The following is a 25,737-nucleotide window of genomic DNA, read 5'->3' on the forward strand; positions in this document are numbered from 1 at the left end:
TAAAAATATGAATGAGTTTCACCTATGGAGTGCCACGTGAGACAATTTAAATTCTGAGCTTAACTGCAGAACTGGACTTTGAATTGTGCCAGAGCAGGGAATTCCCCTTCCTTTGAAGACACTGCAAGGGTAAAGAAGGAGCTTGTTTGAAAAACTGTGTCTTTCAATTATAAGAGTTACTGCCCCTTGAAAATGTAAATTAATTTAAGATAGTTTCTATGATCTTAGAAATGATCAGCAACAAGACGTGTGTGTGTCTGTGTGTATGTGTGGGAGGCAGGCAGAAAGGGGACAACGAGGTGTAATTCACACTCAGAAGTATAGGTCTGGAGGGGTCCAATTACACTAATGAGTCTGACTCTCCCCCATCTTTTTTACTTCATCTTACTCAGTGCAAGCACACAAAAAATCTTAAACTGTATAACAAATTTAAGGCTTCTAGTATAAAAGCTATAAAATATCAAAAATATTGACTGTGCCATGGAAAGAGTGCAGGGGAGCTCAAGTAGGCTTCCAGTGTCATGCATCCCATCATCACTGTTTACTTGGTATATATCTGTTGGAAATATGAGGAACTATAGTTTAATAGACCAGTAAGCATTTCTATACATTTCCTGTATATTAGCACTCTGAAGATTAACATCTACAAAAAGTCATGCTTTGAGGTTTATAGGAATAATCTCAGCTATGGCACTGATAATTTTCTACAGAAAATTTTTGCAGAAGGTCTTTTGGCTTGCTGACTTATTTTGCATGAATTTTCAGATGCTTGAAATTTCTGTTCAGTTGTGTCTCCTTGTAGTTTGCAAACATATGAAGTATTATGTCTGGATTATTCAGTATCTGATGCATCGTGCTTCCGCCAGTCCATCAGTGCTTTCATTTTCCAGTGCATTGGCTAGTTTCACACAACGTTTCCCAGTAAAAGGATAACCCATTAAAAATGTTTTTAATGTTTGTAGCAGACTCTCTTACCTAATTTCATCAACCTCGTTAATTCTGCCTACCTTCTTAACCCAATCAGCATGTGGCCCTGTTTTTTCTCCTCTTCCCTCTTTTCTCCTCTTAACTGTAAATATTAGTAAGGAAAGTGTATAGTTGGTTCAGTTTTGCTCTGAAATTTTTGAACTCCAAAAATATTTATATATAGTTAATCTGTTATAACTCTCCTCTTGATTCCAGACCTTGGCATTTAGAATCAATTTGATGTTTAATGCTCTTGAAAAGAGCAGCATTTCTTTCAAAAAGAACAGTATTATGAAGCAAGGCGATGGCTTCAAAGCTATTATGACAGCATCCATAATCCAGGGGCAGTTTCAGTTTGCTTATATTGGAAGCATTTTAGTACACTGGGAGTTGTAATAAAACTCTTGCATTTGTGATTAATCATATCTAGAGCTACATGAAGATCTAATAATTTCTGCAGAGATGAGTAAGTAGTATACACAGCTGTGTTTAACCAGCACCATGAGTTAAGCATGTACACGAGAGGGACACTTTGAACCATCATAATAATTGGAGAAAGGTATTGTCATCTTGGTCATATCTGCTCTCAAAATAAAACAAACACACCTGAGAAATTGTCTGGTTTTACTTAGGTGACCAAACCTTAGACTTCTAAGATGGGTATCCTACACTGCCTTAATAATCTACATGGCAAACATGCAACCAGAGCAATTCAGCATATTCTGAGATAACATCTCTGGTATAAACCTGATAAATCCTCAACAGGACTTCTGCCTTTGAACCCCTTAATTAGAAACAGAGCACAAATTGGTAAAGGCTTAGGCATCTAATGTAGACATGTCACAAACAAATGAAATAAACTTTACCCCTATTGAACGGATTTATGAAAACTGCTTTTTGCATCTAGGTCTCCGATATACCAGAGAATAAACTTTTAAATTTAGAACCAACTAATTCTTAAATTGTAAATGCATTAATGCTTTGTCTGGCATTCCTATTCCTAGTCCGTTTGTCCTATGTCATGTTTTTGAGAAAAAGTACTGCCAGGCTTTTCTTGCACCTCTTCTGGGAAGTAAGATTTTTCATCCCAAGAATGTTTTTATGCAATTAAAAGAATTTCTTTTCCAAGCTTAGGATAAACATTTGACTTTTAAAATGGTTTTGGCACAATAATGATCATATTTGTGTTTGTTAGTTTGTTTGCATCAATCGAGATATACTGTTCCAATTGACTTTGAATGGTTTTGCGAATTAGATAATTTTTAATATCTGTCTCATTATCTTAAATTATGAAGCTAAATATAATTTCAAACTGGAAAACTGGAATTTTTATTTTCACATAAGAAATTGGATCAAAAAGGGCCAATGCTGTTCCTCTTCTATGTTTCAATTTCAATAAATTGTTACGTTTTTTGGAGAATGAAGCAAATCATTCCCAAAACACCTAACAAGTTTCACTGAATATCTTGTTTTCCAGTACACAGGTGTGTGATGTCCATTTCTGAGCCAGAGATTATAAGAAAACTCTGTTCTACAACCCTGTCTTTGACACTCCAAAAAAGGGCTATGTGACAGGAACAGACACCATCTCTTTTCATGACATAATGTACCCTGTGGGGATGTACTGCCTACTAATGAAGGGCAGAAAGGAAAAGTAGGCAAGAGAACAGCAGAAAAAGTTTTCACTGGATGCAGAAATGGAATCACACCGCAGAAACATGCAGAGATCAAGGATCTCACAATCACATAGACAGAAAATCTTGCTTTCACAACTTCAGGTTATTGCTTCTCCCATAATCAAACAGGCAGATATGTAAAAGAGACCTAGAGGAGCCATACATAAAGGATAAATCTAAACAAATCTAGCTAGGCTTGATTACATAAGCAAGGAGACAGATGTTCTTACAGTCTCTGTTTTCCTGAGGTTTTTATAGGCAAAAACGACTTGGGCAGTAACTCACACTCATAGCATTGGTAGCCATGGGCTAAATTGTGGTCTCATGGCTATCTAGAGTGCATTTTCATGGCCTGACTCTGGTACTTCACTGTACAACCTTCAGTTATCTAACAGCCCAACCCTTAAAGAGAAATTAATTTGATCCCTTATATGCTACTCTGTGGGAAGTTTGCAAGAAATTTAGCAAAACATAGTGATAAAGGCCTTATAAATGGATTTAGAGATATGTAGATGAGATAGACTGGATTTAACTTTAGCTGATGCAATAAGAGATTTTCAAGGACTGAAATAATATTTGTTAAGCAATATTTGTGATCACCCATTCTGAGAGAAAAAGGATCAAGGCATGACAGGGAAAATATTCTGTGAAGGCTCTTACCATAATTGACTCTGAACAGTCAAAGTGAAGGTTGTGCCCCATGTCTTTGCAGTGATGAGTAGGTGACAGAAATCTTGGGAAACCAGGCACCTACCTGAAAGGTAGCTCGGTGCATTCAGGCTCAGATATCTTTTCAGGATGAGTATCATTTGGGGAAAAATCTTCTGAACACAAACATCTCTTGCTAGTATTTCACAGGGGAACAAAGCCTTCTTTAGTTCAGTAATTTGGTAATTTCCTCCCTCTTATCTCCTGGCAAATTTTAGAAGACCAAAATCTGTAAAAAACCTGGAAAACTCCCAAAATGAAACCCCTTGCTACTTGTTTCCTGGCTTGTGCAAATTTTGTGGTTTGTTAATCATTAGCAAAGGTTAAGTATGCTTTTGTTGCGTAGCAACCATGATGGGTTTTTAAAAGTTTTGTTTCAAAATGTATCTTTATCCATGTTTTTGTCTGCTCTTCTTCTTCATGTAATTCAAACTCAAGAAGGTTTGAGTGCAGTAAGACATCTGGACTCATGATCTTTGCTCCTACCTGCTTGCAATAAACACGCAAAATGAGAACTAAAATGCAAACCAGAGCAAGAGAGCCATTTCTACACATTCTACACAAGGATCTTAGCTGGTTTTCAGTTTGCGCTGTGATGGCTTTTAAAATTTATTTTCCTTTTCAGCGTCTTGGTTGTGGTGGACCTTTGTGGTTTATCAGTTTCAACCCAAAAATGGAAGCCTAAATTTAGTTCTGAAAAGTGCGAATAATTTGGGTACTAGTTAAAATATAAGCCCTGCTGTATTTAGATTATATTCATGTACATTTTAACTTCAAATGAATATTTAACCCAGTGCAATATGAATATAAAGCTTGTAAGCCCAAAAGCTTACCTGGTTTTTACCAAGTATGTCAGTTACTGCAATAAAAGATGTTACTTGTCTCTAAAACATTTGCTTTGCTTCCCCATTTTGTCATATTAAGTAGACATCCGAGCTTAACTAAAATCAAGGGCAACTTTCCTACTGAGTTTCCCGGGGTCAAAATTTCACTCTGTAAGTGAAAAAACAAAGAGAATTGTAAAAAAAGAGTAAAAATCTTAGCCTGGAGGTATGAAATGCTAAAGCAGCCAGCTATCAGGGCTGCTAAGCTCTTGTTTCTCCCTGGGAGCTGTGGAGCAGAGCACACATGTGAACAGAAACCACTGAGGCCTCTGGCTGCTCGGGAGCTCCATTCCTGGGAGCTGGTAGAGCAGAAGTTACCTGGACGTCTCTGGCAGCCAACATTAAGGTGGATTCCACTTATCAGGGCAAGAAAACCAGCCTGTTTCAACCCTCTGCAGATATCTGGAAAGCTTTGGAATGGTGAGTTTATATTCACAGGATGAGGAATGTACAAACGCTACAACTGGAAGGATAGGAGGAACTTTTGCCAAACTCTATTTCCCCCTCTTTGGGAGAAGGCTTCTGTACTTAATCTCCTAGAAGCAAAACCAGAAACTACCTGAGGGTGGTGACATGGGAAGCAATGGTGAAAATCAACAAATGCTGGTGCGGGCTCTAATAATTCTGACTTCAACATTCCAGCTCTGGAAATTGCCTTGAACTCTCTGCTCTGATTTGACTGAGAGCAAAGGCAGTGTGATTGCTCTTCAGAGGGAAGGGTTCTAGATAAAGCTCAGTGCACAAGCACAGAGAAGCAGCAGCATCAGCCTCCAGGAGAGCACTGGCCACGGCCCTTTGGGCAGTAGCCAGCAGCAGCATGGATGGTGTGGGAGCCTCTCTGCCTCGCAGAGATGTGCACTCGCGCCTGTGTGCTATTGAAAACCAACTGCTGTCCTGCATCTCTTCTCAAAGCCTGAGGAGCTTCAGGCAGGTGTCCAGACTTCTCATTCCTCCATGAATAGGACTTTACCTCCAGGAAAACAGAAATGTCTGAGGAAGTTTCTTAGTTAATTCCATGAGTGTTCTACAGGTATGTCCCCAGATGGGAACAAACCTGCAGCATAAGCCACTCTGATTTGTCCATCAATTTTTTTATGACTGTATTAAGTGCATGGTCTGTGGGTTATTCAGACTTATCAAACTGACTTCGTCCTTTTAATGTGCTTGTGTTTTTCTTCTACACAAAAAATAACAACATTTTCTAGATTTGAACACCAGATTAAGTGCATTTCAAGACTTCCCCAAATTTACTTTCAGAAACAGAAATTGACATTTCTTTAAAAAAATAATAAGAGGGGAGGAGAAAGAAAACCATCCCCGAGCTGACAGAATGCAGCAGTAGGAGGCAAGCGTTCAGCTGGCAGTTACTTACTTCCTGGCATGCAATTTTAATTAAGGAGTCAGCATGTCTGCTACACAAGCCCACAGGAGGCAGTAACTAAAAATGACTGGGAAAACGTCCATGGATATAAAGGTAGGAGAATTAAATAATGACACTGTATTTTAGAAAGCTAATTGAATATGTTCATCCCTACTTTTTTCTAGATAAGACCTATTACCAAAGGAAAAGCAAGCACAAATTGCTGTATCACAGTATGCCCAATAATACCTATTTTGCAGTGTTTAGTCAGAGATTCACTATTGATCTAAGATAAATCAAAGACAAAATCTTTTTTTTTCTGTTCAGAAGTCATGTTCTGAGATATCAATTCATATTTTTAAACTGGGCCAGAAATCTTTCTTTCCTTAGACCGTAGCTGTAGTGATTACCTAGCTAAGTAAGTCAGCAAGTAGATTGCTTTAAATAATTTTATAAACACTTTTTCCCCCTGGTGCGGTGATTTTTTCTTTTTCTTACAGAGCCAATCATTAGGACATAGAGGCTGATTCATATCCTGTACTTTCAACAACCGTTATTAATCATCTTTCCAAAGGAGTGCTGTGAAATCCTGCATTGAAATTTCATTGTTGGCTCTTACTTTCTACACTAGGAAATATTCAAATGGAATGCTAAGGAATAATAAGGAGGAAGCTCATGCATCTGCCTTGTTTTATATCTGTACAGATCAAGCTGAAAGAGCTGGGATTAAAAATAAATTGTGAAGGAAAAACAAATCCAAAAAGTATGGTATGACTTAAAATTAGAATTACGTGTTCTGTGGAGAAAAGAACTGGTCAGATAATCTGAGTCCTTCTATCTTTCTGTCACCTGCATTTATTAAGAGCTCTTCAGTGAGCAGGTTCATAGTTTATGCTTACGGCTAAATAAATTGCTGGGAGAATATTACAGAATACAATGAAGTCAGGTGACAGAATCAAAAAATATTTCAAACATTTATTTTTAATTTTTATAAATATAATTTCATGGGATCCTTGTCATAGAATCATAGAATGGTTTGAATTGGAAGGCATATTAAATGTCATGTAGTTCCAATCCCTCTGCCGTGGGCAGGGATGTCACCCCCTAGTTCAGGTTGCCCTAGTCCCCATCCAAACTGGTTTTGAATGCTTCCAGGGATGGGACACGTGTTGTAACCACTGGACTCTGCCTAGCAGGCTGCTGCTCCCTGAGAGCTCAGTGAGGGTTTCCTAGGGCCGTGCGATTGATCGCATCCCGGAGTCCATTTGGGACAGCCCTGCGATCTGGCTCCGGCAGCCAGCAGCGTTACAATGCAGTGGTGGTAAAGGAGGTAGAGAAGGGTCTCTCATGAGGGTTTGAGATAGCTTTAATCACATCTTGTCCCCATGATGTTCAGAGGTAGAGAGACAGCATGTTCTGAGTGCAGGATGGTTTTGTCAGGGGCCCAGGGGTGATCCCTGGGCAGGGTTGGGGTACAGGAGCAAATAGGGAGAAACTGAGGAAGTGGCCAAGGCTGGGGGGGGAGAACAGGGGGAACATACAGAATTAGGGGGTTAATTGGCCACCACAGACATGCACAACTTCTCCTGGCAGCCTGGTACAATGCATCATCACCCTCACAGTGAACAATTTCTTCCTCATGTTTAATCTAAATCTACCTCCTTCAGGATAAAAGTGTTGCCCCTTGTCCTGTCACTACAGATCTTGGTAAAAAGTTTCTCTTCATGTTTCTCATAAGCCCTCTTTCTATACTGAGATGCCGCAGCTTCTCAAATGTGATGGATAGTAGCTTAGCCACTTTCTCTGTCCGTTCTCTCAAGACTCATGGATGCATCTCATCAGGTCTCATGGACTTGCATGCCTTCAGATTCCTTAGATGGTCTCAGATTTGATCTTCGTACACAGTGGAAGGTTCTTAATTTTCTCAGTCCCTTTTTTTACCTTCTGTGACTTGGGCAGCATGGCTGGAGCATTTGCCAGTGAAGACTGTAGCAAAAACTCTCAGTACTTCAGCCTTTTCTGTATCCCAGGTAACCCTGTTTCCCATTTCCTTCCAGACAGGACCTGTATTTTCCCTAGTCTTCCCTTAACCACCAATGTGCCTATTGAAGCTTTTCTTGTTGCCCTTGTCATCCATGATCTGTTTTAATTCTGTAAGGGCTTTAACTTAATCTGATCCCTAGCTGCTTGGACAGTTTCTCTTTATTCCTCCCAGGCTGCCTGATCTTCCTTCAACCCTCTGTAGGCTTCCTTTTGGTGTTTGAGTTTGATCAGGAGATCACTGTCTATGTAGGCCTGCTGGCATTTCTACCCAATTTCCTCTTTGCTGGGATGCATCATTCCTGAATTTGGAAGAGGTGATCCTTGAATATCAGCCAGTTTTCTTGGACCCTTCATCCCTCCAGGGTTTTATCCCATGGTACTCTGCCAAGGAGATCCCTTCAGAGGCAAAAGTCTGCTCTCCTAAAGTCCAGGGTAGGGACCTTGCTGTGCACACTCCCTGCTTTCCCAAGTATCTTAGGATGGACCTCTGCTATCTGCTATTTTGGTCACTGCAGCCCAGTCTGCCCTTGATCTTCACATTCCCCACCAGCCGCTCCCTCCGTGTTGGTGAGAACAAGGTCCAGCATAGCACCTCTCCTTGTAGGCTCTTCTGTCACTTGGAAAAGGATAAGTTATGTCCTGCTGTGTTCTCCCTTCAACAAGTATTGTTGAAGTCCCCCATGGGGACCAGGGCTTGTGGGTGTGGGGCCACTCCTACCTGTCCATAGAGGGCCTCATCCACTCAGCCTTCCTGGTCGGGCAGCCCGCAGCCTGTAGCAGACTCCCCTACAATGTCACCTGTCCCTGCTCTCCCTTTAATCGTCACTCACAAACTCTCAATCATCTCTTCTATTCCCACGTGAAGCTCAAGGCCCTCCAGCTGCTCACTACCCCTGCCTGTCCTTCCTAAATAGCTGTATCCTTCCATTCCAACACTACAATCGTAGGAGTCATCCCACCATGTCTTCATGTTCTCAGTAATGTTATAGCCCTCCTATGGGTTAAAAACTTGAGATGAAACACTGAAAAATCAGTAACAAATTTCGGATTCCTCTGTTGGACTGTCTTTGTGAATCAGGATTGGTGGGATAGTGTTCAGAGCAAGCTGAGACCTTGGTGTGAATTGTATGAGGCCATACACATCTCTGTCTCTTCTGTTTCTCCACAGCCCTGGAGACCACATCTAAAAGATTCTAACATCATTAATTAGGATTTTGATGTCTTTCTCATATGAACAAAATTAATGAGAAAGTTGTTTTGGTTTTATTCCTTTTTTTCCCTTGTCTTAACCTAACCTACAGGGATAAATTTTCCTTTTCTTTTGCTGAGCAGAGGAGAAAATAGCCATGATTTTTTTCTCATAACCCAAGAAATCCAGATACTGACAGAATAGCCTGAAGATTTCTGTAATTTAAACCAACTGACAATGATCACTTCAGGAGTCACAGACTCCCTGAAAATTGCCATAGTTTACTGACTGTCAGTTGCTTCTTCAACCTGTCTTAAGGTACAAAATGCCCTAAAGGAATTTCTAAAAGGGATTAATAAAGACCCAGTAATAAGCTCTGTATCACTGTACCACTGCGGCATTCCTAGGAGCATACGTGTGGCATTCCTTCAGAGCAAAAAAATGGAGAAGGCAATAACCAGTAAGTCTAGAGGTATTAGTTTTGCTTCCAGACCACAGCCATATCTGATAGTATTGAGGGGTAGGGGTCTGCACTGCACAGCCATCCTCTGCACCTGCCAGCAGCTGGGGGGAACCCTGACATTTGTCACCAGGTTTAACCAGTTGATGTTTTGTGGAGGTTTTTGATAAATAGCTTGAGGAAATAGTTGGAAGTAGGCTAAACTTTTAGGAATTTTACTGTTAAACATCTTGTACAAAGCATCCTCTAGTGGATCTCTCTCCCTTGCCTCTAGAAGGAGTCATTTCAGAGGGCAGAAGCTGTGCTTTGTAGGATAGCTGCTAAGTCAAATGAATCTTTTTCTAGGGGCATCTCTCTCTCTCTCTCCCTTGCAACTAGGAAGGAGCTCCAGGAAAGAGGATTAATTCAAAGACCTCTACTGTAGATGGCTAAAACATAGGGCAAAGACTTTCATGCCAAGAAAAGTATCTCTCTATTTCAATACCAGAATTTTAAATGTCTCAGCTCCTACTTAAGCCTATACTTTAACTTGGTGAACCTCAGATTTTAATTTCCTTTGATCAGCAGCTCTGGATTTAAAGGTGAATTATTTACTTTGTACATGTAAATAAGGGGCCAATGTCCAAATGATGCTACAAGACTGCTTTAAATAAACTCAGTTAAAACCAGTAGCATGCCTATAGTCTCTCTCTATAATTTTTCTATCTTTTTATATGAAGACATTAAAAAGTTATTAAGATGAAATAAAGCTGCCTTCAGGCAGTTTTAATTTTCAACAGAACTGATTCGACTGATCACTGTATTGCAGACAGCATGGTTCCTGGCTGCATGGCAGGGATAACATTTTTATATGGTTGAGCTGTTCTTGATTAATTTATTTGTGATAGAAAGGTCAGGTGGACCTCTATAACACCAGTGTGGTTACACTGCAACGGTCTAAACATGTACTCACATATCTGTTCATTTATTATGTGTCATTGGTAGCAGCTCATGGAAAATGTTTCCTCCTGCCCATGCAAAAGCTGAGTGATCTCTCCAAGGCCACATTAGGAGTCTCAGGAAGCCTGGGAGCAGGAAGGCTGTCCTATTGAATGCATCACTGCTGATGGACATCAGCAGGACTTGGAGATGGCATCCCAATTGTCTGTGTACATTATTTTTTTCTTCAAGGCATATCACAAGTATTAATGAACTTTTAAGGAAAATACTCCTTGGCAAACATTAATGGTCTTTTGAACTTTTCTAATGGAAAAGCAATCTTGATTTTTAAATTTATAAAATTTAAATTAAATGTGCAAGAACTATTTGCTTCTATTCCAATTCTGGTATCATCCTTTCCTCGAATTTGACTCTACCAGAACATCGTTTTCAAGGATAGTCCATGATATTACCCAAACTCCCCTGTTTATTTAAAATTTATCTCTCAAGCTCCCTACCATGAAATGCATTGTTTTGGGGGTTATGTAGCAGAAACTCATATGTGCCTCTGGATCCAGGTCATTAAACATTTAAATATCAGTTCGGGTTAATTTTGGTTTAGTGTATTGTTTGCATGAAGCATGCAAGCAGCTCAGAGGTTGGCCAAGCCAAAAAAAAAATCTGAAGACACATGAGGGATAGAGAGTCAAAGAAAAGGGAAAACAGGAAAATAATTGCCTCTGGCATAATTTTAGAGATTTTAGATAAGTTTTGAAAAAGTATTACCTCATTTTTCCACTCATTTATGTAACTGCACTCTCCATGGCCATGAAGGAAAGCAGAAAACAACCCAAAAAAACCCCTGAGTTAGATGGTCTTGGAGCTTAAAAATATCATCACTACTACTGAAAGAGAATATCTATTTTTGCAGATATCTAGGCTTGTTATTTTTAAAGCACTGATCCTGTCAGACAGCTGGATCCCCTACAGGACAGGTGGAATTTAAATAAATAAATATCATGGTGTTCAGAGTAAATCTATTCATAACAGAGAGAAAGAAAAACACTTGGGTAGGTTCCCAAATATGATGGATGAATTAAGATACTCTTGGGTATATCCAGCTGATGTTATCTTTAAATTTTATCTATACAAATGCAACATTAAAAGGTCAATGGACCTTATCTTGCCTGGTATAATTGGCCACTATCCAGCAAAGCACTTACACATTGGTAATTTTAAGGACATGGTGTCCTGGTTTCAAGCCAGAATACCCAGCAGCGTAGTGGAACAAGACAGCGATAAGCAGTTTGACAAGCTTTGCAACAAATACTATCCTGCTGCTTCTCAAAGACACCTGTATGAAGTTTATTCAAACATATCATTTTACCAATATGTATTGAAGATATACATAGATTATACTGTTTTCCCCTTTTTTTTCAGTGCTAAACAGATAGCAAAATTGTTTTGCTCTCTACAGTCTAACATTTGGATAATAATTCACTTTTGAATATGTATTTGATAAAGACAACAGAACAAAAGGGAGTTCTAATGTGCACTTCTGTTATGGAAATTTTTCATTGCCATAATTTTTCAGAATAGGATTCCTGGAGATGCTGTCTGTGAATATATCTTTAGTTCTTCCATCTTGTTAGGAACACTTTATTAGATTTTCACATTTGTCATTTGCTTACCATAAATTCCAGCAGATACATTTTTTCCCTTACCTTTTATGAAGTGAAAGAATACTTTTCTCATCCAGCTTCAACCCAAATGAGTAGGATAACAAGAATGCACTCTACCACAACATTTTAATTCATCCCAGGAAAATTCACATTTTAGAATATCTTCCCTTAGGTGAACAGAGAACAATGAAAGAGCCATGATCTTTCCAACCAGCATCCAGTCCATGGATGGCAAGAATTGTTTGTGTTAAATGTATTAAAGGGAAAATTTATATGCCTAGAGTCTTTAAGGGCAGACAAGACATATTGTTGGGTCTGAAGTCACCATTAGGCTTTAAGTTCTGTAAGTCACATAAATTGTACTTCTATTTAGTGACTAACAAATAGCACAATCTTAAATTCCCAGGAAGCAGTAATTCTTCCCATGGTAAAAAGACAGTGACTTGTCACAAAATGTGACTATTAAATTAAATTATATTCTGTGAATAAACAGGTATGTGTCTTAGTCTGCTGCATATTAGACCCTTTTAGATATTTATTTTTACAATGGCCAGGTTCTCTTGCTGCTGTGTCTTCAATGGATGTTTCAAGAAGAGAGGGTCTTAAATAAGTCATAACTCTTTCTTTTGATCTCTGCATACTAGCACTCCTGTCTGTGTGGGGGATTTGCCGTGATGCCAGCTGGCAAAGGAAAAGCAACGTTGACCAAACAGCTGTTAGGGCTATTGGAAATTTGGGATTTATTCACTATGTGGCATTTCTGTACAACAGAACATTCCTGGTGTTTTGTGAACATCTGTACCAGTTCAGCCAAAACCTAATCCAGTCTCCTGAGGGCTCTCTAGACATTTGCCACCTCTTTGTGCATGTGCTCGAACACTTCTTTCTGGATAAAAAGAGATTGATGAAACAGAGGAGAAGATTGTTTTTGTAAAAAGTAGCTGGAATGAGCTGGGAAAGACATCCATTAGGGAAGCTTACAAAGTTCCTTGGTTTAGATGATGAAAAGAATTTGATGTTTTCTTCAACTGTTTGAGGTTTTCTTTAACTTCTTTAGCTTTAAACTGTGAGTTCTAAGGATCATGTCTATTTTCACTGGGCTCTACTGTCTCAAGAAGAGGCTCTCTCACCTATAACTATTTCTCAGTCTGGGAAACAATTAACCTTATTTGACTTTGCTATTGATACACTGGGAAATATGCAGTATTATGACATCATCTTCAACTTGAGTATGCACAGTTTAACAAAAGAATATGGTGAAAATTTCAACACACCATGCATTTTCTCTGGGTTTTTCACCTTGTTCCAATAAAAAGATTAATTCTATCTTGGATTTTATTGAGCAACTTCTTTTGAAAGTCAGCAATCTCCTAGAAGAATGTGAGGGTGTTTTTATTCCATAATCTTCAATAGTACTGGTAAAAAAAGTGCACGAAGGTTGAGCTACTAGTTAGAATGAGGCAGCAGTGAAGAGAAGCCCATGGCCCCTATCTTATGGTCCTCTCTTAGACACTGCACTCAAATTCTATACACAAACTCTTTCCTAGTGAGAGTTGAGTGGTGATTATTATGTTGCTACATGAATATCAGTTATTATTTTTTCATAGATCCATGGAAAGCCTCTGATGCAAATATATTTATAGCTGAGTATGTAATGTTGCATATTAGCTTCGCTTAACTGTAATTAGCTGAGGCAATGCCAATTAAAACTGAAACTAGAGAAAGTCTGTGTATGATTATTTAGTATTATCTTTCTTGTGTTTTTCTAACTGCTACCTGTGGTCTAATTAATGGCATAGGCCGTTAATAAATTCCAGGTCAAATTCTATTACCTTTCTTAAAAATAATAAGGAAATTAGTTAGAGGAATAGGAAATATCATCAAGGCAAAGCTCAAGGACCCTGATAGATTTACTGACCTTTATTCTTGAGATAGGTTAGTACTCATTATGGTGCTGTGAATGTTTTCTTAAATAATTTAGATGCCATTGTTTGCTTCTTGGAGGCACTTCAGCAAGGTTGTGTGAAGTCAGCAAAGCCTGGATACATACAGACACTTCTCAGAAATAAAAGAGACAAAACTGCTACTCCATTACATCCTATGTAGATGCCTTCAATTTTCTGCTCAGATATTTAAAGAACTTCCAACGTGCTCCTGAATATTTAGCTCAATAAGGTACATCCTGAAGCAGAAAAACATGAAGTGACAAAAAGCCCATTTATGTGTCTCTTTACACTGATAAGGTTTCTTCTATTTCCATTTTAGCAAGATTCCTTTATCATGGGTGGCCCAATAAGAAAGAAATTAGATAAAGAAAAGCCATAGCTTATTACATGTGGCTGCCATATTTGGAGTAAAAACAAAAGCATAGAGCTTAATGTAAAATATTAAACATGAAGTAATCCAGAGAATAATTTATTTTTTCTCAGCTGAATTGAATGTAGGCACCTTCTGTCTGCCTTGAAAAATTAGTGACAAATCACACCCATTCCATTTTTGTGCACATCTGTGGAACAGACTCATAAAGGGCACAATGTCTGAGCTCCCATGCTTTTTGCAATTACAGGGTGCTGAAGTTTAGTTATCTGATAATGGACACATTTCTGCTGCCTGACACGCACAAAGACAGCAAGCTGAGCAGAAGCCGTGAACTAGGACTGCTTACTGGTAGCTGCTTATTGGTTCTTGTCTTTCCAGAATCCTCCACAGCCAGTATTCAAAATGCATTTTAAGTAGTCAAGAACATAAAAGATACAACAGAATATTGTTTAACAAAGGAACTTGAAGGAATATAAAGTCTAGGCCATAGCTTATGGGGTAAGAGGTGTAATTCATTACGTCACCAAGAAGACAAAATCTTCTGACCTTTTACTTCTGTTTCAATTTTCATATAAAAGGTCAGTTGCAACCAAATGCTCAATAAATGGAAATTATTAAGGGTATGGGAAGCAATCCAGAATAGTAAAAGAACAGGTGAAGGACATTTGGATAGGTACCATGTACTCAGACCAGGGATAATTGATTGTATTTTCCCTCTTGAATACTTCAGGAATTTACATGAAACAATTTCTAAATAATCATCACTTCTTTGTGAGAAGATGGCACACAGCAAGGTCTGACATGAGTAAAGAACGAACAAATGTGTCAAACTCACTTAGATACACAGAATGCTATTTTAGCAATTAAATAACCAATTTTACATATTTAGAGGACAGTAACTTGGTAAGAAACAGCCAACACTAGTTTGTCAAAAGCCAGTCATGCCAGGACAAGCAATGCCTTCTCTGACTACACAACAAGACTGGTTTAGTAGATGAAGAAGGAATAAAAGTAAAGTAAATCTTAGGTTTAGTAAGGCTTTTGTTTCACTGCATTCTCCGAATTAATTTAGAGTGATATGACCTACAAGAAAATTACATAGTGTTGGTATAACACATATAAAGGGTGTTCAAAATCTGTGCTTGAAAAACAAGGGTCATTTGCCAAAAACAGTGGAGGCATATATGTAGTGCGCATACATCTACTAGGTTACCTTGGAGAAAATTTTGGTTCTGGGTTCCTGTAGCATTAGTTTAACCTGTGATTTAGATAACATGGAAGGGAATGATATAATAAAATCTACAGTCTCCAAAGACAGATTTAGAATTCAAAACTGTATTGCTAAATTGAGTAAATATTCTGAAATACGATCAAAGTCCCATCCAGCCTGGTCTTGAACATTTTCAGGGATGGGACATCCACAGCTTCTGTGGGCAACCTGTTCCAGTGCCTCACCACCCTCTTCATAAAGCCTTTCTTCCTTATATCCAATCTAAATCTCAATCTGCCTTCCTTCAATTAAAATCATTGCCCTTTGTCAGCAAGCTTGCTCTAAATCCCCTGCTCTGTATTGATATTGAGGTTTGCTCCAATCCAGGTGCAGCACCTTGCTCTTGACCTTGATGAACTTGGTGAGGATAAAGATTTCAGGAAGGTTCCTCATGAAGGATTCCAGTGAAGTTAACTTCACGAAGTTAAGGACTTTTTACCTGGACAGCAGTAGGACTGAAAAAGTCCAAGGTTTGTAGCAGTTCATAAGCAGAGAAAGATGCTTCTCTAAAAGTAATTAAAAAATTACACAACCTTCATTTTGGGATGAAGAAAAGGAGAAAAGGAGTGTGTGTTACCGAACTCAGAGCTGATGGGGCTTTATCTAGATTTATCAGGAATACCTGCCTATATAAGATTGAACCCACAGAGGTCCCCACCTCTGTGGGCACCTGGGTTCACAAGGTATGTGAATATACCACAAACTGTCCAGAAAAGCACAAACAAACAAACAAAAAAAAGTTTAAAAAATAATGATTATTTTATTATTATAAAATACTCAGATGATTTAGAAATGGAAAACTGTCTAATGATGAAGAACCCACTAGCCAGACATGCCAGTGAAAGCATTCCTTTGTCAGTTAAATATTTACACTTTGCTTAAAACATACATTACCTTTTCCATACCTAATTTTGTCAATTTTTCCGGGCATCTGGGAACTCAGGATACTGAACTTCACAAAGGAAATACTGCTGCTATATACAGATAATTACATGAGCAGTACAACTTATCAGACTCATGTAGTGGGTGAAGTATAAGTTGTCTCAGTGCTTATCTACCCATGACTCAGGAATTATGCTCAGGAACTTACAGAAACGTGTTAGTTGTTTCAGTCTAGAGAGCTAAAGTCTGAGTAAGTGACAGAATAGCAGCTCAACGTCTTAAAAACAGACACAACATAAACCTTTACAGGGAGAACTGATCAATTGGTCACCATGCCCTCTGGTTCCAGTTGAGACATGGCTAATTCATGTGAGAAAAATTTAAATTATATGTCATGGATTGGAATCTGTATTATACAACTTTCTCTGCTACCAGAGTCTACTTTCTTGAAACTCCTGTAGATGAACTTGGCATTCATCTGAGTGGAGTTCTCTTTTCTCACTAGCTTTTTTTTTTTCTAGATGGAGTAGTATCTCCAGAAATTAAAAGCTACATTATCACCTGCAAATGCTAATATGTTAACCAAATTCAAAATGTTTAATTATTTTGCTGTGCTTTTTGCATTTACAAGTATTGTTAATACAAGTTCCTTACTGTCTTGGCTATAATCAAAATTACAAAGACTATTTATTTTAGTAATAAGTACCTACAAAAACATTTTGCTATTGCTAAGCTTTGAGGTATTAGTAGCCACAGGAAAATATGAAAAATTGCCCACACCACTTCCACATTCCAACTGATATTTAGTTACTTTCACAATTAAGACAGAAAATATAATGCTGGAAATTTATTGCTTGGTCCTGCTGAGAGTCATCATTTTATCATAGGGGAGCACATATCTTGGGAAACAGTTCTATTTAATTTGCAACCAATAATCAAGTGATGTCATTTTATTTATGCATGGATTTTATTTACAAATGGATTTCAGCAGGATGTGGCTCACAACCTTGGGTAATCACACTGCTAGGGACTGCAGCTATTCTTAAGAGTAAAATGAGCGGGATTTTCTATACCTCTGATCCACTGCTAAATAGCTCAAACCTTCCATTAATGTTGTCTGTCACCAGTCTCTGAAAAGGTTTTTTACTTTTGTTTGCTTTGCTGGGCTAAAATAACCCTCACAATTTTACTAGGGCCCTGCACAGTACAGTAGCTAGCAGTAACTAGCATTATTGTTTTCTTTTAGTATTTTTTGCTTTTCTGCTAACCCTATTTACTTTTCAGGAAAACAGCTCAGTGGCATCAAATCAGAGATAGCTTGACATTTCCCAGATGTGGACAAGGAAGAAGACCCAAGATGTGCTATGGGGATATGCATTCTGGAGGTTGTTGTAGAAGCTGAACCAAGCTGAGGATGCCTCCTTGGACTGTAAGGTTCTTGTATGGGTATCTACTGTCAGAAGACAACCTCGAGAGCAATCCCAGGAGCTGTGCTCCCAGGTGACAATGCAAGGTAGAATACATGGGAAGAGGTTGGATTAGGGTCCAACTAACATTTATCTGCCTTTGGCTGTGACATAGTTTGAGGGAGCATTATAGACACAAGACCTGTTTGGCTGGACCAAGTTCAGCTGTCTACTACTGTAGTTTTCTGCCTTTGAAGGGAATCAGAGCAGATGGAAGTTTCCATCTTGGATTAGCTAGGAGGAGATTTAGGTTTCCTGTGATGTAGTCCAATGACAGCTGTGTAGCAGAAGCAGAAAAGTCCTAAGCTCCTGGCAGCATCATATAATAACCTTCATTGACCTTGTCGACATCATGTATAACACAATCTATTTTCCCCCTTGTGGTCTGTAAAATCATACTGTAAGTGCAATACAACTTGAGAGTAAGAGGGTAAGTGGCTGCAAAAGGGCACTAGAAGTTCAGCTTTAGTTATAAGGCTTTAGTCATATTCCACTATTACATGAAGAGGACTCCACACCTAAGAATTTCAAGAGTGGTGTTCAAAAATGTCACCCACAAGATACTGCCTAAGCCATGTATTCAGTAATTGTTACACTGAAAATATGCAGTGTAACTAGGAAAGGGTTAAAGGCTTATTGAAATTGAAGAATTGTTCTTAATAGGTGCAAAACTCCATCTGCTTTCACAGTGAGAACAGGGAAAATTATAGTACTATCTATGCCATCCATTTCCTTCTCCTCTGATGCATTATAATAGCATCTAAAGAAAGAACTAGCCACCACATGGTTTTCTATATTATGCAAACTGAACTTTTCAAATCCATGAAAAATGTCAGGAGAAGTTGTCAGTCTTGTACACTGATCATTACCAGTTTTGAAAGGTGAGACTCAGAACTGAAGATTGTAGGTTAGCTTCTTTCTTTCTCTCTCTCTCTCTCTCCCTCTCTCTCTTTCTCTCTCTTCCTTCCTCTCCTTCTTCCCTGCTCCCTTGCTCTTCTCATTTATTTTCTTTTCCTCTCTCTTTTCTTCTTTTTATTTCTTTGCAGTAAGAGGCAGAGCTTTTCAAGATAACGTAAGGGGACAGTTGTTCAGAGAAATCATCTAGGAGAGAAGAAAATGCTTTTCCCATTTGAAAATGCCTTTCCCATTTGTTATGCATTCAGTCAAGTGCTATAAAAAACAAGAGACTTTAACATTGTTTACTTCTGCTGAGCCAAGAAGTGAAAACTATCAAATTATTGTGACTTAGTTATTCCAGACTTAGCCTGGGATGCTAATGTTTTGTAGATTTAGTGCATATGCTTGCTTTGCTATCTACATTCATGATAAGCACAGGTGAAAATGGACATCATATAACATGAATTACAATGTTCAGGATGAAGAACAACTTGCCTCGATGATGCTCTGTGTACTGTAAAGGTTGAGCCTCTAACTCTGTTGAATTATATTGGTTTAAATATAATAAAAAGACTTTGTTTTTAAAGAAAACATCTGGCTTGAAAAACCAACTGTCTGTATTTTAGCATAGGCTTTGAATTATTTTTTTCATGATTACTTACCTAAAGAGCTATAATCAAAGAAAAATCTGTCAATCTGCCTGTCTGCTTAGTCCTGGAAATATTAAATTACTCTCTCAGATTTTTCAAATTGATTCCTAATTTAGGTATCTATGAATGTCATGTGCCTGTATCTCTCTGTGGGGTATGAGACCATAATCCAGCTACAGCAGAACATTCTTATCGTCAGCTTCTCAGGGTGAAAGTCTCTCCCTGTGCCTTGGAGGGGGTACCAATGTGAGACAGCACAGGTGTGACTGTGGTCCCAGCTGCCAGACTCAGAACTTCCCCTCACAGCTCATGGCCCAGGCTATTTGCATAAAGCTCTCTTTTTGGGGCTCAGGAATTTTCCTCTGTTGGCTTCAATGTCTGTCAGAAGAAGGCTTAAACAGGTAACACTGGTCTCTCTTGAGGTGTAAAAGCTGTGGGTTCAAATTAGTCAGCATTTGAGGAAGGATCACAAAAGAAGTTTTCATGCTTCCTGTGTTGTTAGAGGATGTTAGAGGATGAAAATGGAAATCTCTAAGGGAAGGAAGCAAGATGCACAAAAATGCCCTGCAACATTCTTGAATTGATGCCTGAGAACAAGAGTTTCAGGCCCATGCTTTTAACTAGAATTTTATTTTGGATGGTTTGGGTGTATCAGCTAGGTTTTTAAACTTCTTGTGGTACCTTTTATCCTACATCTTGTACAGATACTTTGCAAGATTAGGTCAGCAATCTGAAATTTGCACTCAAGTTTCCACATTTGCTACAACTGAACACAGCAGAATCTGATGCCCTCCACTGAAAGATGACCAAATGAAATGCTTGGAAATTACTCTTCCAGCTATCTTCATGGGTATGCTCCAGCATCCTGACCTAAAATGATTATTCCTGAATCAGAAACCAGGCAGTAAAGAGCTATTTTGCATAGGTATATGCATTGCTTTCTGATTTTCTAATTTCTGATTAATCCTGAAACAGTTTGAGACTGTGATATATTTATTCTGTGTTTGTACAGGAACAGGGAGGAGGACAGATTTTTTACTATAACTGCTTTTCAAAGCTAAAAGATCTTTTTCTGCTTTTAAAATTACTTAAAAAGTGGACTTTTTCAATATCCAGAAAATTTAAATTATTCTCAGCAGGTAATTTTCTCTGCCATGTGTATCAAGTGTTGAGATATAACAATAAAAACAGTTTAAGAAATCTCAGGCACTTTTATTGACAAATAGCTTTTCTTTGCAGATCACAATTTTAGCTCTTGTTAGTTTATCACTAATACATGTTGGACTGTACAGCATTCAGAAAACACTTATTTTTAAAATAGTAGATTTTTATTGCAAAGGAAAGTTGTGCAGAAATTGAACATTGTGCAGGTAAAATAACATATATCAGCTGCCAGAAACAAAAGGCAAAAGCGTTAAGGAATAACACTGACAAGAGTTCAGTTCAAGTGATTGTTAAAACCATAAATCATCAAATGAACTTTGCAGAGACAGAGAACTAAACTGATAACTGAAGTTATAATTTCTAACTAATAGCTGCAAAATGATCTAATAGATGTGCAGGCCTGACCACTGGGGAATATCCTCAGGTGCTCTGGGGCAGCAGGGTGTCACCATCAGAACTAGCGGCATCCTGCTGTGGGCTGCCAAGGGCAGGTCAAGAGAGGGGGCAGGACTAGACTGCTAGACATCTAAGGGGTCTCGAGAAGCCTTCCAGTCCTGCCAGCAGCTGCACATAACATACAAGAGTATTTTTGTTGTTTTTATTCATATGCGAGGTGGTTTGATATCTACACCTAATCAAAGAATTGTAAGATCCAGGATTTTTTTTGCTACACTCTTCCTGAGGTGCTGTGCTGCACTGCTCCTCAGTGAGCCCTTGAGCTATAGGCTGGTTGATTTTGAACAAGCTAGACCCTGGCAGTAAACAAACACAGTAATTTAATTTTAAAAGTACATAAGGGGATTTATGGTGCAAGACTGAGCTGGCTACCTGATTGTAAAATAGAAAAGTCAAGAAGACTTTTCCAGGGTACACCTGGTTTGTGGTTTCTGGTAATCTAAATGCACATCTTCCAAAACAAAGTGAAAATACATTAAATATAGCATGACCATAGAAAAGGAGAACAAAGACCTGGCACATATCCCCAGTGAAGTATAGGGAAAAAGCTCTTTTTAATTCATCAGGAATGGGACCACAAATAAATAGAAAGTCATAAATATTACTCATGTACTATTACAGTAAACTAATTAGATTCATCTGCTTCAAAGAAAAAACCTCACCTTTTATATGGAAATTATGAACAAAGCAATTTACAAATAGTTAATGTCATCATATATTAATCAACTCTTAAAATAATTACAGGTGCATTTCCACCATTTGTCCTAATACAAATTCTGGTCAAAGCAAGGAATATAATAGCAACATATGAAGAGTGTGTTTCTGCTGATGATCAGCATGGTGATCCACGCCTGCAGTCAGAGCTAAATCCACTCGTTGGGTACACAGATCACCACACTCTGAAATTCTTTTTCCTCCATTTGAACACTCTCAGGTGAGGAATATAATATCAGTATTAATCCCTGCACTGCAGAGTTGTTAATTTTTACTTAAAATGTTCCTAAAAGCTTTAAAATAAATTAGTAATAATAACAAATAATCTCAAACATTGCGTCTGACCCATTCCCTAATCTTCTGGCAAAACAAGTTAAAATCCCGGTGAGACCCTACTTTCCCAGTACTACCACTTGATTATTCACAACTGCTTTCTTCGTAAATAGGGTCTCCAAAAACATCATGCTTAATCATTTACTTTTGTCACTAATTTGGTGCATTATGACACAAGATGCTGGTCACTGAAAGTGAATTTATGTTTAATTCTGTGTTTCATTTCAACACATTGTAAAAACACAAGGTCCAAGAGATGATCAACTTTACTCAACAAATCTCTTCCTTCTCTCTTTGTGTCTTATCCATCGCATATGCCAATTTTAGTGAAAATAGTTTTTGAAAATGCATCCTTCATTAAACAATTGACTCTTTTTTCTTGTTTACTAAGATACTTAACCAAAATTTCTGCCCTGAAAAAATAGTTTAGGGAAATTCTGTGGTCTGTGAGGGTTCAGATATGACGAGGCCTTAGTTGTCATATTATCTATGATTTTATGAATAAGCTGGAAAGTAAAGAAAATGAACAGCTGAAAATCAACTGGCACAAACAGCTTCAGCTTTACTGATAACTGTATCACTTGTTATGGTCGGCAGCTTCTGAAGCATTCTCTTAAATGGTGAAAAATGGTTATTTTCTTCCATGAAGATATGCAACTTGAAGAGAGAATACTGGTGTCAAAGGCTGATTTAATGGATAAGTGCATTCATGGACCCCTGTAGACCTCATTGTCATTTTCAAGGCTGAGGTTACAACAGCCAATTCTGTATTGTGAACATTAATAAAACTCGGGGGCAGCTCAGAAGCAGTTAACAGATTTCCTTTGGCTGAACAACAGTTGCCACATGATTATAAGGCTTTGCAGAGCAGACCTGTGGAGATTGAAAGTATCACATCCAGTGGGAGTGGTAACCATAAGGCCACAAAGAGGACTGTCTTCCCTCTTTCATGGTTCATGAAAAAGTAAAAAAAATCCCAACTAAAAGGAAAATAATGAGTCTGTTATCCTAAAATTAATATGTTTGCTCATTTGTTTAAAGAAAAAATATTTTGCCATAAGGACAGTAAAGCACTGGAGAATATTAATCATGGAAATTGTGCATGTTGGGTTTCATGTTGGAGAGCTTCAAGATGACTAGACAAATCCCTGAGCAACCTGGTCTGAATAGAGTAATAACCTTGCTTTGAGCAAGATTGGATACTTCTGAGATCCCTTCCACTTGAAATACTGTGATTCACTGTTTCCACTGTCCTTGAATAATCGGGAAATTATTGACAGAATTGGAAGGTAATACCTTAAAGTAAGAGCACTCTGCTGGTCTTCCTCTCTACCCTGCAGGACCAAAGGCCTGAACAAGCCATGAGCTCCTGCACTGCACATGCTTCTGGGAAAATACCATATGATATAATCCAAAATTTGTATCTTGGATTAGTTACTTGTATAAGAATTTCCCTCTGGTACCTGACTTCATTTAGCGAAGTGTTGTGTACCTGTAATGATAACCATTACTGCAGGGGTTCAGTTAACATTATTTGTATACTGGCAGCTCCTGATTGCCCCAGTGATGGTCATAGCCCTATTTTGCCACTGTATAAAAAATTGTGATAGCAGCCTCCATCCAGCTTAAAAGCATGGTGTCATGCACCAATACTTACACTAATACTTATAGAGAACCATTCATTAAGAAAAAGTGCTTCTTTAATAATTCACTGCAGCTGAACCTGCAACTAATAGCTACAGGAAACAAACTACATCTACAACAGTGCTATACACTGCGCTCTGGCATTACAGAAGTCATGACTGACATCTCTAAACATGCACTACCTAAAATAAATGTAAACCATTAATGAAAAAACAAAAGCATTTTTTGGTTGTTGTTGTTTTTAAGAAAAACGGACACTATCTTTAAAAGACAAATTGATGTTTACAGCTATCATACAGATGTCCCAAGGCATGATCCAGTTTAAATACATGCAGCTTTCATTCAGACGACTAATTACATGCTCTTTACAAATTATCGTGGATCTTCACAACAGGTAAGGCTATAGTCTTCATGGTGAAAAATGTGTAACAACCAAATAGAACATATTTGAAGAGATCTTTGAACTCCAACTTACATTCTGACCACATTGCACTGTTTTGTGTTTAGAACATTACAATATTAACACAGTCTAGTAACCTTAAACTGCCACCTGTCCTGCAGAGATCATGAGCCTCCTGGTGAAGACGCACTTGATTGACAGATTGACTGTTAAATCTTCAGCACTGTCTTACGGTTTCATTCCTCAAGGGGATATATCTCTACTTTTGGCAGAGAGGTATGATGATAATTTAGTCTCCATTCGTACAGATCAACTCAGATCTATCAATGTATGTATATCCAGAGAAATATATATTTTTTTTTTTTACAAGAGCAACAACATATTTTAGTGAGGTCCTGGGAGGACGTAGACTAAACATGTGCTTAAGTACGCATTCTCCTTCCAGGTTACAAGGTGCTTAATAGATAAAGTGCTGTGTAAGTGGTCATTCTGCTCTTCTCCATTTTTTTGTACATTTTTGACAGGTCTGTAAACTATGGGTTCAAGACAGTCCCCTGCCTGATCTTTTGTTTGTGATCAACACTGTCTCAAACAGTTTGAATCTAGAAAACAGAAAACCGATATTCTCTCTGACAATCCCCAAACAAGTAATAACAAGGATTTGTATTTGAAATAATAAAATCTAAATTTCATTGTTCTGCTACCCTGAGAATGGGGGAAAGTTGTCAGTGATAATGCCTATGCACTTTTTTCTTTTTCCTTCATAACATGAAGATATAAAAATTCAGACTAGCTGAAGTAGATTAGAAATCTGATCTAACTATGATCTTTAAAAAGTCTAGCACTCTTCCTGATTAGACTCTCAGACTGGATCATCAGTCTCTGGGACTGTGAAATACAGCATTTATAGTAATGTAGATCCTTATTGTTGTGGTGACTGAAAAGCATTTTAAGTGACTCACCACATATGAGAAAAAAAAGAAACAATTTTTTTTTTTTACAGCCCAGTGCCATTTGTAGATGGAATGTTGGGTGCCCAACTTGGGTAAGTATAGAGATCAAATATAGGCACAATCCATGTCATGATTGCAAGCATAACTACAGCAACTCCGATGATGTTAATGCCCAAGCCAGCTTTCACCTGAAGAAGAGGAAAAAGAAAGCAGAAACATGCATCAAGACATGGAAGAAAGTTTTTAAAATGCCAAATATCCCCTTTAGGACTTTTGCTTAAAACTCACCATGTCCATAATATTTAAATGACCATATGAAAATACAATGGCATTGGCTGGGTTTGCTACAGGAAGCAGGAATGCAAAGGAAGTACACAAGGTAGCAGGTATCAAAATGAAAAGTGGGTTCACATGAATGGCTTCGGCCTACCAAAAAATGAAAGAGAATACAGCTGTCAAGGGATACATTTGCCAAATTAAATACAGAAATACAAACTTCTTGTATTAACACAAGTGAAACATAAATAGAACTGCCATTTTAAACAATGAGCAATCACCTTTTCCTGTAACTCATTTTTTAAGAATATTAAACAGGCACAAAAAGCAAAAGCATTGAATTTGTATATAATACATTATTGATGATTCAGATGAAGGGATTGAGCGTACCCTCAGTAAAGTTGCGAATAACACTACGTTGGGTGGG

The 25,737-nt window shown here is 38.1% G+C and overlaps 1 protein-coding gene and 1 long non-coding RNA gene across 3 annotated transcripts in view; one reads left to right on the plus strand and one right to left on the minus strand.

The window, feature by feature from the left end:
- Window positions 1-5,587: 5,587 nt before the first annotated feature.
- LOC116442388 lies at window positions 5,588-20,464 on the plus strand. Its single transcript, XR_004239536.1, has 3 exons — window positions 5,588-5,708; window positions 15,803-15,945; window positions 17,642-20,464. It is a non-coding gene; the product is annotated as an uncharacterized LOC116442388 (long non-coding RNA).
- Window positions 20,465-20,561: 97 nt separating this feature from the next.
- The window catches only part of SLC13A1 (solute carrier family 13 member 1), a 49,236-nt gene continuing 44,060 nt past the window's right edge, over window positions 20,562-25,737 (minus strand). For both annotated transcript variants that reach the window (XM_032105274.1, XM_032105272.1), the window contains exons 15-16: window positions 25,323-25,460; window positions 20,562-25,222 (exon numbers count right to left, since the gene is read on the minus strand). In XM_032105274.1, the coding sequence (XP_031961165.1) occupies window positions 25,079-25,222; window positions 25,323-25,460 (282 nt within the window). In that variant the 3' untranslated portion in view covers window positions 20,562-25,078. The remainder of the gene's footprint in view (window positions 25,223-25,322; window positions 25,461-25,737) is intronic.

The sequence above is a fragment of the Corvus moneduloides genome, chromosome 4, assembly GCF_009650955.1.
Source record: "Corvus moneduloides isolate bCorMon1 chromosome 4, bCorMon1.pri, whole genome shotgun sequence".
NCBI classification, from domain to species: Eukaryota; Metazoa; Chordata; class Aves; order Passeriformes; family Corvidae; genus Corvus; species Corvus moneduloides.